Source organism: Anabrus simplex, chromosome 1 (genome assembly GCF_040414725.1).
Source record: "Anabrus simplex isolate iqAnaSimp1 chromosome 1, ASM4041472v1, whole genome shotgun sequence".
Lineage (NCBI taxonomy): Eukaryota > Metazoa > Arthropoda > Insecta > Orthoptera > Tettigoniidae > Anabrus > Anabrus simplex.
In genome coordinates this window covers 1299828075-1299840658 of record NC_090265.1, presented here as the reverse complement: position 1 = coordinate 1299840658, position 12584 = coordinate 1299828075, and the positions used below count along the sequence as shown (strand labels likewise).

The 12584-nt window shown below is 40.0% G+C and overlaps 1 protein-coding gene across 2 annotated transcripts in view; it reads right to left on the bottom strand.

Annotated features, from left to right (window-relative positions):
- Positions 1-12584, bottom strand: part of gro (groucho) — a 628688-nt gene that overhangs the window by 69727 nt on the left and 546377 nt on the right. The window contains exon 8 of one of the 2 annotated variants that reach the window (XM_067137706.2): positions 8251-8547. In XM_067137706.2, coding sequence (XP_066993807.2) covers positions 8251-8547 — 297 coding nt within the window. The remainder of the gene's footprint in view (positions 1-8250; positions 8548-12584) is intronic. The other variant, XM_067137707.2, reaches the window with a different exon arrangement.

The window sequence follows — 12584 nt, the reverse complement described above, 5'->3', positions numbered from 1 at the left end:
GCAACAGCAAGATGAGAAGCAAACACCTTTTGTAAAACCTAACCCCCGAAGCTAACTACTTTCCCCTGTCTTTTGTAATAATTTGACCCAGATCTTAACGCCACAAGATTGAAGAAAGTACTTGAATATAACTAACCTGTCAATGCTAGACAACAGCCAGAACATTATCACTCTTGCCTAGTATGTTATGGGATATCTTCCAAGAGAAGAGCAAATATCGTGTTATTTTGTAAGATGTGTCGATTATAGGGATATTCGGCTAATGAAAAATTAAAATGAAAATCCACATCCTGTTTCCAGTCATTCAACCGGGTCAGGAATGGAATGAATGAAACCCCAATCTAGCAGCGAGGATAAGAAATGTGCCGGCTGCCGAAGCCTGTCGCACTCCTTTGGGGCAATGATAAATGACTGATAAATGAAATGTTAATGGAGAGTGTTGCTGGAATGAAAGATGACAGGGAAATCCGGTGTACCCGGAGAAAAAACCTGTCCCACCTCCACTTTGTCCAGCACAAATCTCACATGGAGTGACTGGGATTTGAACCACGGTATCCAGCGGTGAAAGGCCGGCGCGCTGCCGCCTGAGCCACAGAGGGCTTCTAGATATTCAGCTAATATTAAACTTTAACTACATAGCACTGGCCTTTGGAGCTCAAGTTGATGGGTTCGATCCCAGTGCAATCTGATGGTATTTGAAGATGTTCAAATCTTTCAGCATCAGTAGATTAACCAGTGCATAAAAGAACAGTTGTCTTTGTTTGGTGTTAGGGAGTAGCTGAATTGGTGCTGTGTTACTGTCAAGTGATATGTGTTGAGTAGTTCAGTGTGTGGAGGAGCCACATGAATTGATTGTGTGAGTTATCAGCCTTGTCTGGAGTCAAACCAAGTGTATAACAGTTGTGTGTTGTGATAGTCAACAGACTTATGTTCAAGCCTGTGTGTATGTAGCTGCTATGTAAAATGATGGTGGAGCATGCCAAGTTAAAGGTGAAATATGTCAATCAAGATTATGGAAGTGTCGTCCATTCCAGGTAGATCTAAACACCAGCAAGCTGAAGATCTGTTGTGAGGACTAGAGACTTTGTAAATAGCCTCTAATTAGTGAACTGTTGACATGTCATTTAGTTTCAAGTATGACAGATAGAGAGAGGGGAGGGGAGAGAGAGAGGGGAGGGGGGGGAGAGAGAGAGAGAGAGAGAGAGAGAGAGAGAGAGAGAGTGTGTACACTGACTGGGTCATCCTAAATTAAATCAATAAAATAGAGTTTTATTCTTAACCGTTTGTTTCCGGATCTAACTCTCACTTGAACTCCAATAGAACTAGAATGAACGTAAAACCCTTCCTTACTTAATATTTAAAACATACAACCAACTATCGTGTTAAATTTAGACTTTGTAGGTCAAACAAGGAGTAGAGATTGACCGTTTTTGTATTCGGACCTAACCCCCATTTAAACCCTTAGGGGTTGGATGTTTAAAATTTAATTGATTTAGCATGTAAATTATCAAAAGGCAACCATGATGTTAAATTTAACCTTCGTACGTCGCACAGTTCTGGAAGAATGCATATTTTGTTTTCGGAGCTAACTTCCAAATAAAACCCTCAGGGGTGAAATGTCTAAAATACTGTATCATATTATAACACCTAGCACAAAAGAGAACCACCATCGCGTAAAATCTCAACTTTATACGTCAAAGAATTTCGGATATATGATTTTTTATTGGATCTAATCCCCATCAAATCCATCTAAGGGTGATTTTTTAAAGAATATAATTTAATATCTAAGATATAAAAGAGCAATCATGACGTGAATTTCAACATCGTTCGTCGGACAGTTTCGGAGGAATGAACACTTGTTTTCTCAAAGCGAATACCCAGTTAAATCTTGTAGTGGTAAAATATGTTAACATGTATCTTATTTTTAACTTCCGGACAAAAAAAAAGAGCAACCATCATGTGAAATTTCAACTTTGTACATCAATCTGTTTTGCAGGAATTAATCTTTTTTTTATTTTAAGAGATAACCCCTATTAAACATCCTAGGGGTGGAATGTTTTAAAATATTTCATATTTCCCATCTAGTACGCAAAATAGCAACAATCACGTTAACTTTTAACTTCGTACGGGGAGAGGTTTTATGGAAATAACTATTTTAGTCTTTGGGTCAACCCTCAAATAACCTCCTGATGGGTAAAATATTTTCAAACTTTGTTTTATTTAACATCTGGGACATAGGCGCGACCATCAAACATATTTTAATTACGTACGTCGAACGATTCCGGAGAAATGAAATATGTATTAACGGAGCTCATCCAAATTAAAAGTGTTTCTTATTTAACATTAGGACATAGAAGCAACCACCATATAACACTTAAAACTTCGTATATTAAAAAAGTTTTGAGGAATTAATATTGTTGTTTCCGGAATAAACCATAATTTCAACCAGTTAGGATTAGAATGTCTCAAAACATAACTTGTTCAATATCTACAACGTAACTGAGAAACCTTCATGCAGAATTTCCACTTCATACTTCGAACAATTTTCTAAGTGTTTCTTTTCTTTCTTATCTAGTCCCCATTTACGCCCCTTCGGGGTGGAAAGTATTAAGCTACTTATGTAACATCTAGGACGTACAATCATGTACATCATGTACAATTTTAACTTCGTACGTCAAACGGTTCCGGAGAAATGGATATTTCTGTTATCGGGTCTAACTCCCATTAAAACCCCTTAGGAGGGGGGAGTATGTTTTAAGACCGTTTCTTACATACAGTAATATATAAAACATAGAAGAGTGGCCATCATGTGAAATTTCAACTTCGTACGTCGAATGATTTTGAGGGAATTACTATTTTTCGGAGCGAAACCCCATTTAAACCCTTAGGAGTTTTAATATTTCAATATTTAACAGATCGTCGTTGCGGCTCGAAATACCGTCATATGCAGGGCATACTCGGTTATACGCCGTATACCCCCTGGTTAACTCCACTCATTAGAGTATACCTTCTGATTTTTTGTGTACACCTTCTACTTCGGCTTCTTTTTTTTTCTTTTTTTCTTTCAGAGTTCTGACAGCGAGTTTTAACTCTGCAGCTAAGCTCGTAATCGTGAACATCGAAGGTTCAGCTTGATGAATAACATTATCAGCCATCGTTACTAATGGACACCACTGTTCGCTGTTTACCTCTCCAGCCTTATACATTCAAATGGCCGATTTAAGCCTGTGAAATATATGAAAACGTGGCTGCAAAACCACTGTACTGCAACATACACCAATTCAAGAGTTTGTTCACCGAGTGAGTGGCTGTGAGGATTGGGTCACGCAGCTATCAGCTTGCATTCGGGAGATAGTGGGTTCAAATCCCACTGTCATCAGTCCTGAAGATGGTTTTCCATGATTTCCCATTTGCTCACCAGGCAAATGCAGCGTCTGTACCTTAATTAAGGGTATGGTCGCTTTCTTTCCACTCCCCTTTCCTATCCCATCGTCGCCATAAGACCTATCTGTGGTGTGATCGCAAATGGAAATTGACCACTTGGATTGTTTTTAATAAATATCTGGAAGTAGGTCCAGTAGAAAACTACTGTGTATGCAAATCAGGATTTTCAAACTAGTCCAGTCAGCATAAAAATATCTTCTATATGCCTGATTTATACCAAATTGAGGGAAGTTTGTTGTAACTAGCTGTAGCCTACTAATTTTAAATGTCAGGGTGGTCTTGCATCCGGGATTTGTTCACCTGTCTAACATTCTACCCTATGAGAACTTGCGGACTACTGCGCTGGTTATTGGAATGTTGAGGGGGGCAAAATACTGACCCGCAGCACATGCATCACTGGATCTGTACTACGACACTGTTAAAACTGCGGTTTATGTGGCAGTTAGCACATTTATCTAGAAGTTCGGTTGAAAACGCGTACTACGACTTGCGTTTATGTTCAATCTAGGAGAATATTCTCGAGTTTAGCTATGCCGAAGTTGGAGAGGCAGTTACCGCTCTTATCTGGGACTTGGCTCCTATCGGGGACGCTACTGTAAGAATCAAGATGGCTACACATCAAGATGAATCTACATATGCTTGATCCTATAAGAAAAATAAATTGTTATAATGTAATCTATGTATACATATTTATAAAATATAACATGTTTCCTCTCCAGCTATCACAAAATTTTTAAAGATTTCCCCAAGCTAGCAAGTACAGTAGTTGCTACTCACTATATGAGTTGCACACAAGCAACTTAATAGAAAGCTTCTTAGGTAGCCATCGTAGTTACGGCAACAACGTTTGATGCTGCCACGCAGTTATGGGTTCGAGTCCCAACAGTCCAAGATTACTTTTTACATTCTAAATGTTAGTCGGTAGGGTACTAGAGGTGATAGTACACATTCCCTAATCATTAGAGTGCGTGTCAAAAGCTTGGGTTCTATTCGAAATCTATCCGAGACGCACATATGGAGGGTTTTTTTTTTTTTTTTTTTTGCTGTTTTATGACAGCTGATGGCAGAGCTGTTGAGGATACAACCAGCCTTAGGGCTGAAGACTGAACATTTACTTTACGTCGCATCGACACAGATAGGTCTTATGGCGACGATGGGATAGGAAAAAACTAGGAATTGGAAGGAAGCGGCCGTGGCCTTAATTAAGGTACAGCCCTGGCATTTGCTTGGTGTGAAAATGGGAAACCACGGAAAACCATCTTCAAGGCTGCTGACAGTGGGGCTCGAACCCACTATCTCCCGATTACTGGATAACGGCCGCATTTAAGCGACTACAGCTATCGAGGTCGGTTAGGACATAAAGGAGGAACCATTACGTAGCATTTCAACTTTGTACGGCGAACAGTTTTGGAGTAATTAATATTTTAGTTTTCGGGGTTTAATCCCAGTTTCATCCCCTTAGGGGTTGAATTCTCTCAAACACTTTCTTAGTGAACGTCTTACAGAGCGAAATTTGAACCCGCTGAGTCAGTGGCTTTCGGAGATACAGTGATCAGTTAGTGGGTGACATTTGGCTTTTGAATATAGAGATTCTTCGTTATGCCCAACTAAGGAGCGCGATATAACTTATTTAGCTGATGTCGTTGCCTTTTTCTTCTCCCTAAATCCCTCCATCTTCTCGCTGTGGCTTTTCTTGTGATCTTCTGACCAGGTTTTGTTGGTGGTAGTACGTGGATGATGTTCAAAGCGGTGAGTGTCGACTAATTTTCTGAACTTAGATCTGTCTGATACAATGTCATCTGTGATGCCTATTTCCTGAAGATCTGTTCTAACTTCGAGAAGCCAATTGTTTTTTTACTTTCATTGATAGGGCAAGGTTCAGAATTCTTTTGATCAATCTCTGATTACTCATTCTGAGAATATGTCCATAAAATTTCAAACGTCTTTTCCTAAATGTGTCTGAGATTTTCTCTGAGTGTTGGTACAGGTCATGAGATTTCCTTATCATCCAAATTCCCCCTGTACAGACTGATCCAAAAATTTTCCTTAAGATTTTTCTTTCTTGCTTTTCTACATCTTTAATGAATGACCTGCTCCCAATAATCAATGTTTCAGATGCACATAGTGCTTCAGGTTTGATTGCTGTTTTATAATCTTAATTTTGCATTTTGGGATATAGAGTTATTATATCTGCTCCAAGTGAGTTTGTATGCTCTTTGTAGTTTAGATACCCTTTCTTTACTCTCTTCACGATTGAGTCCTGAAGGTTGAATGACTTCTCCCAGGTATCTGAATTTAGACACTTGGGATATTTTGCCATGTTGGGTTTTCATTGGTTGTCCATCTAGGTACCGAAGGGATCCTTCCATGTAGTGAGTTTTCTGATATGAGATCTGGAGTCCTGTTCTGGATGCAATTTCATGGAGTTTTTCAAATGATTGCAATCCCTTCCTGTCTGTTATTGGATAACACTGCTAAGTCATCAGCGAAGGCCAAACACTGTAAATTAATTTTGTTTTCACGTAATCTGCTAAGGGTTATTCCTTTAACTTATTTTTCCCAAGTCCTAATCACTTTTTCCAAAACAAGATTAAACAATAAAGGGGACAACCCATCTCCTTATCGGACTCCTGTTTTAACATCAAATGGTTCAGACAATTCCCCTAAGAATTTAATCTCGGAAGTGGTGCCTGTTAGTATTTGCATGATTAATTCTCTTGTTTTCCTGTCCACTCTGAATTCTTCCAGTACATGGAAAAGTCTATCTACAGAATCAAACGCCTTTCTGAAGTCCACAAAAGTAATCAACGTTGGCCTGCTTTTACGAATTTGTAGGGTGGTCTTGTGGTTAAGAATCTGTTCTGCACACGACCTGCCTTTCCTGAACCTTGCTTGATATTCTCCAACACAAATTATCTGTTTGCTTTTCAAGTCTCTTGAGTAGGAGTTTTGAAAGAATTTTGTAGGTGACTGCTAGAAGGGAAATACCTCTGTAGTTATTTATGTCAGTTTTATCCCCTTTCTTATGTAATGAGTGAATTATTGCACAATTCCAGTCTTCAGGAATTTTTTAACTGGTCCAGATATCTGTAAGAATTTCATGGATTTTCTGAGCGAGATTTCTGCCTCCTAGTTTCCACATTTCGGCAATTATACCATATTCTCCTGGAGCTTTGTTGTTTTTAACTCAAGTATTATTTGTTCAATTTCTACTGTTGGAGGCTCTGAATCTGGATTTGGTTCTGATATTTCGAAAGTGAGTTGGTCAGTAGGAGGTTCGCAATTTAGGTCTTTGAAATGATCTGCCAAAAGTTTACAGTTTTCTTCATTATTTGTTCCTAAAGTCCCATCCGGTCGTTAGAAACATAGAATGGGTTCTCTATAGCTCGTCAGTTCTTCTTTAAAGGTTCTGTAAATGTTTCTAGTATTTTTCTTGAACTCTTGCTCGATTTCTGCCAGTCTGATCTGACCACAGTGACGTTTTTGGAATCTTATAATCTTTGATATCTCCTTGTGGATTTTAATGAAGACATGCTACTTCTCTGTGGTTTTGGGTGAATTCCAGCCTTGCCATGCTTTCATGCGAAGTTCTAACGCTTTATCACAGGAATCGTTCCACCATTGATGTTTACGTTTCCTCGGTGGCATGTTAGTGCACTTGTCTGCTTTTACAAGTTCGTCTTTAAGTTCTGACCAACTAAGTAGCATTTTTCTCGGAGATATTGGCCAGGAAAGAGCTTGAGTTTTGCTTCAGAATCTCTGGGTCGATTCGTGGGTTTCGCCGTGATCTACATTTCGGTCTGTTAAGCTGGAACTTCACTTTGATTAGAGATAGGTGGTGATCAGAATCGACATACCCTTCTTGACTTTTACATTCATGATCTCCTTCCGGTTTCTCTTTGTAATAGCCACATGGTCTATCTGAAATTCTCCTAAATGGATTTTCGGGGACCTCCAGGTTGTTTTCTTCTGCGGGCGTGCTAGAAAATATTAGTTTGAGATCAAAGGTCTCACAGAAGTTGATTCATCTTTCTACATTTTTATTGGTTCTTTTATGGGCAGGGCAGAGTCCTACGGTGGCTTTGTACTTCGTTTCTTTGGCTATTTGTGCATTGAAATCTTCCATCAAAATTTGGACATGTTTACGAATTTGAGCTACTGTTTCTTCTAGAAGGTCCCAGAATCCTTCCACCTTTCCTTGGTCTTTATGGTTGTAATTGTTTGTAGGTGCATAAGCATTGATTAGTGAATAGGCTTTGTTTCCTGATTTGATTGCTAGCACTGAAATTTTTCCAGAGAGAGATGTAAAACTCAAATGAATTTGTGATATTCTTTCCTACTGCAAACCAGGTGCCAAATTGCAGTGGTGTGTTAAGGACTGGAACTGCCGGTTTACCTTTGTATATTCTGCAGTTGCCTGATTCGAAGTGATTTTCATCCGTATACCTGGTTTCATGAAGAGCTAACATTTGGATATTTAGTCTGTCCAACATGCCTGTTAATTGCTTCAATTTGCCAGTTTTGAGAAGTGTATTGATGTTGATGGTGCCGAGAAAATGCTTGCGTTTGGGACGAAGAGATTTGGGAAGCTCCGATACATTCCCGCATGATGTTCTCGGTCCCCCAGAATCTGATGACCGAGAATATATACGGCTTGGTCTATATCAAACAAACTTCGCATTATCGAAGTACAGGATCGACGCCCAAGATCTTTAATATGCATTTTACACAATGATCCGTTATGCAATGAAAATGTTTCTAGTTCAGATAATGGAACTACGTAGGTAAGTTATGATTAGGACTTACCAGTCTCTCTTCAGGTAAGGAGCTGGGCCCCTTGATTTCGGCGGGGTCTCGTTGGTTGTGCAGGTCGGCAGTCTTCAGCAGTGGATGTTGTTGCTGTTGTGCGGCTGCCGCTGCTGCTGCTGCCGCTGCGGCCGCAGTGAGAGGTGTGGAGGTGGCACCCGGTACAGCCGCAGCGCCAAGACCGCCGCCAAACGCCAACAAGCCACCTGGACCCATACCAGGCAGACCTGGATGAGGGCCCATGGGTAACGACGGACCGTGGGCGGCGTGGGGAAGCTGCTGGGCATGGATCTGCTGCTACAAACAAGTGGTCATGTAGGTTAGCATCACAAATCTATTACTCTTAGTGTAGTTCTCAAAATCGAACATCAATCAAATGTATATCTTAAGACACTATACATGCGCATACGCAACATAAAAACATGCTCAAATGAATCGCCTCAGGCAGAAAGGCTTTCATAAATTGCCTGGATGCATAATCAATTCATTATTTTCAAAGAATTATAACGATTCCTGCTAACTCTTTTAAGAAAAGTAATTAACCCTTATTGTCATCCTCCTCATTAATGATACATTTTTCAAGAAGCTTTTTAACAAATTTAGTTTTTTTAGACCTGAAACCTTTTCTCCATGAAACGATTCCAATCGAAATTCGTCACGAAAAGAAAACCAGACACAGAGATAATAACGAAGAGTGGTTATGTAAGAACAAAACTTTGCTGATGAGAGGAAGGAACGGCAATTTGACGGACGTGGAAAATCTTGTCATTTAGAACGCTTTACGACTGGAATTGAGTGATAATATAGCTTTATTATGTCAGGAAGACGAATTGCGGCTGTTCTTTTGCTTAGGGTCTATCGACATCTTGATCATCATCCCTCCATCAATTGCGACATGCTTTATAGCCTGTGCTATTATGCTGCCTCTATCGTGGTGAGTTTCTATTCTCATTTCATGCAAGGTTCCTTATTATAAACTATATAAGGTTTTTTACTACGGCTTTACGTCGCACCGACACAGATAGGTCTTATGGCGACGATGGGATAGGAAAGGCCTAGGAGTTGGAGGGAATCGGCCGTGGCCTTAATTAAGGTACAACCCTAGCATTTGCCTGGGGTGAAAATGGGAAACCATCTTCAGGGCTGCCGATAGTGGGATTCTAACCTACTATCTCCCGGATGCAAGCTCACAGCCGCGCGCCTCTACACGCACGGCCAACTCGCCCGGTATATAAGGTTTCGGCCTGTTCGCCGGGACTAGCAAGCCACAATACAACATGATAAACAGAGCAGGGAAGTAGGTATATTCATATAAAGAATTATTGTAAACTCTTCCCGCAACAGCTGCAGGTTGTCCAGGACAACGATAGATACAGGTAAACACAAGAGGGCATGAAGTTACGTAGGAATAGGTACAAGTTTGGAATTATTGAGAGTAGCAATGGCGATGTTACAGATGAAATCTCTATTCAGCCCAAAGGTAAAGCAAAAGTCAACAGAAAAATTACGTATAGTTCCTCGGTGACTCAACATCAAACAGATTCAATCAATCAATTATCTGCGTTTAAGGCTGTCGCCCAGGTGGCAGATACCCTATCAATTGTTTACCTAGCTTTTCCTTAAACGTTTTCAAAGAACTTGCATATTTATCGAACATTTCCCTTCATAAATTATTCCAAACCCTTACTCCTCGTGCTATAAATAAATATTTGCCCCGATCTGTCCTCTCGAAACTTCATATTATGACCGTTCCTACTTTTAAAAGCTCCCCTCAAGATTATTCATCTACTAATGTCATTCCACGCCATCTCTCCACTGACAGCTCGAAACATACCATTTAGTCGAGCATTTCGTGAGGGGCCCGTCCGGGATATGAACCCGGGACTTCGCGATTACTGATTGCTTATAGTAGTCCGCTGTTTCTTCATAAATTCTTCTTTTTTCCTATCGGCTCTTCTGGCTGGTTTTCGCTGGTCTCATATTTAATAGTGGGATCAATGACAATGCCCGATGGCTTAAAAGCAATAATGCCAATGCGTAGGTTGCTGCCATTGTTGGAGAGTCCATGTAGCCTACTTCTTCAAAGGCATTATAACCCTGACATCTCAAGGCGTTAGTTATCATTGATCTGGCTGCATCATGGCGTGAGGTGCGTAGTAAATCACCTCGTGGACAGGCTCTCAGGACGAGTGAAATAGTTGTGAACTCTCTGGCAACGCCGACAGAGGCTGCTGGCCTGGGATCAGCCAGGTACAGGACGCACAGCAGACACATTGGCATTCATTTCTATTGTCCCACGCCAATCATTGCAAGACAAGCCTTTATGATTATGAATCCATGTATTCACTGGGGTAAATAGCATTATAGGATTACACTTTTGCCCTTACGACATTTCTTGCTCCCCAACTTTGCAGGTTCAATGCTGGCTCAGTCCGGTAGTATTTGAAGGTACTAAAATACGCCAGTCTCGTGTCGGTAGATTTAGTGACACGTAAATGAACTCCTGCGGGACAAATTTCGGCACCTCGGCGTCTCCGAAAACTGCTAAAATGTAGTTGGTGAGATGTAGCAAATAACATTATTATTATTATTATTATTATTATTATTATTATTATTTCCTGTTCCAGTTTTCGAAAGCTCTTCTCAATCTGAGTCGAACTTGTATGAACAAAACCATTCCTTTAGTCTGGAATAGATTCAGTTTCTGCTATAGTCATTGCAGCCAGGCTCGCGCTGATTTCTTCACATAAGTTTCTCTTTCGAGTGTAGAGATACATTACTGGAGGAGTGCAATATTTCGCATGCATTAATGCGTTGCACAGAACAAACATAGCGGGGTTGAGTAGCTCAGTCGGGTAGTATCTGAATGTGCTCAAATACGTCAGTCTCGTGTCGGTAGATTTAATGGCACTTTAAAGAACTCCGGCGGGACAAAATATCGGTATCTCGGCGTCTCCGAAAACAAGAAAAGTAATTAGTGGGACGTACAATCAATATTATTATTTATTATTAGAATAAACCTAGACCTTTAAATTACATTTCGGTGTAATCATATCATTCGGGGCATCCATGGGAAGTCGCAACATTACCTTTTAATGCTCCTCTAACCATAACATCGGAGCAATTTATACATTTGACTATAACCTTTTGTGATGATTCTGTCCGAAATGTGTACAGTAAACTGGGACAGACTGATGTGTTCATGATTAAATTCTGATCGGATTGCAAAAGTAGTTACGAAATGGGAAGTCCTAGGGTGGGGTTTTCTGGCTTATGTAAGATCTCAACGGACAGGAAAGTAATTTCCTTTGAGAAATTTACAACCAAGAACTTAACAGACTCTCCTTAACAGACTCTTCCTTCTTCGGACATGGTACCTGTCTTTCATATGCCATGGGTTTTTCTTCAGATAAGTTAGGTGACCATGTTTGATACATATTCCTTTACATTTGTTAATACTGATGTTACCAATTTATTGGAACTGATGTATGGGGGCATGGACAAGCAATAAAGCTGAATCGGAATCATCGGCAAGAATTAATACTGTTAGAGTTTCATGATCTGGAACCAATTTAAAGCTATACTGGGTAGATATTAATGTTTCGCTGAGGTCATCCAGAATGCGATTGATGGCAAGATTAAACAAGATTGGCGATAGAGGACAACCTAGCATAACTCTAGCTTGGTTATCAAGAGAGTTTTTATTTTCAATCAATCAATCAATCAATCAATCAATACTGATCTGCATTAAGGGCAGTCGCCCAGGGATGTGATTACCCTAATGAAGATCTTTCCTTATATTAACACCTCGGTACTTACAATGATCCCCAAAAGGAACTTTCCAATTTGTGAAACTCACAACCTGACTTTCAACCCCGTTTATCATCATACCATTGCCTACTGTCCATCTCACAACATTATCGAGGTCATATTGCAGTTGCTCACAATTTTGTAACTTATTTATGACTCCATATAGAATAACATCATCTGCAAAAACCCTTATCTCCGATTCCACTTCTTTACTCATATCTATATATTATATAAGAAAAGATAAAGGTCCAATAATACTGCCTTGAGGAATTCCCCTCTTAATTATTACAGGATCAGATAAAGCTTCGCCTAATCTAATTCTGAGATCTATTTTCTAGAAATATAGCAGCCCATTCAGTCACTCTTTTATCAAGTGCAATTGCACTCATTTTTGCCAGTAGTCTTCCATGATTCACCCTATCAAATCCTTTAGACAGGTCAATCGAGATACAGTCCATTTGACCTCCTGAATCCAAGATATCTGCTATATCTTGCTGGAATCCTACAAGTTGAGCTTCACTGGA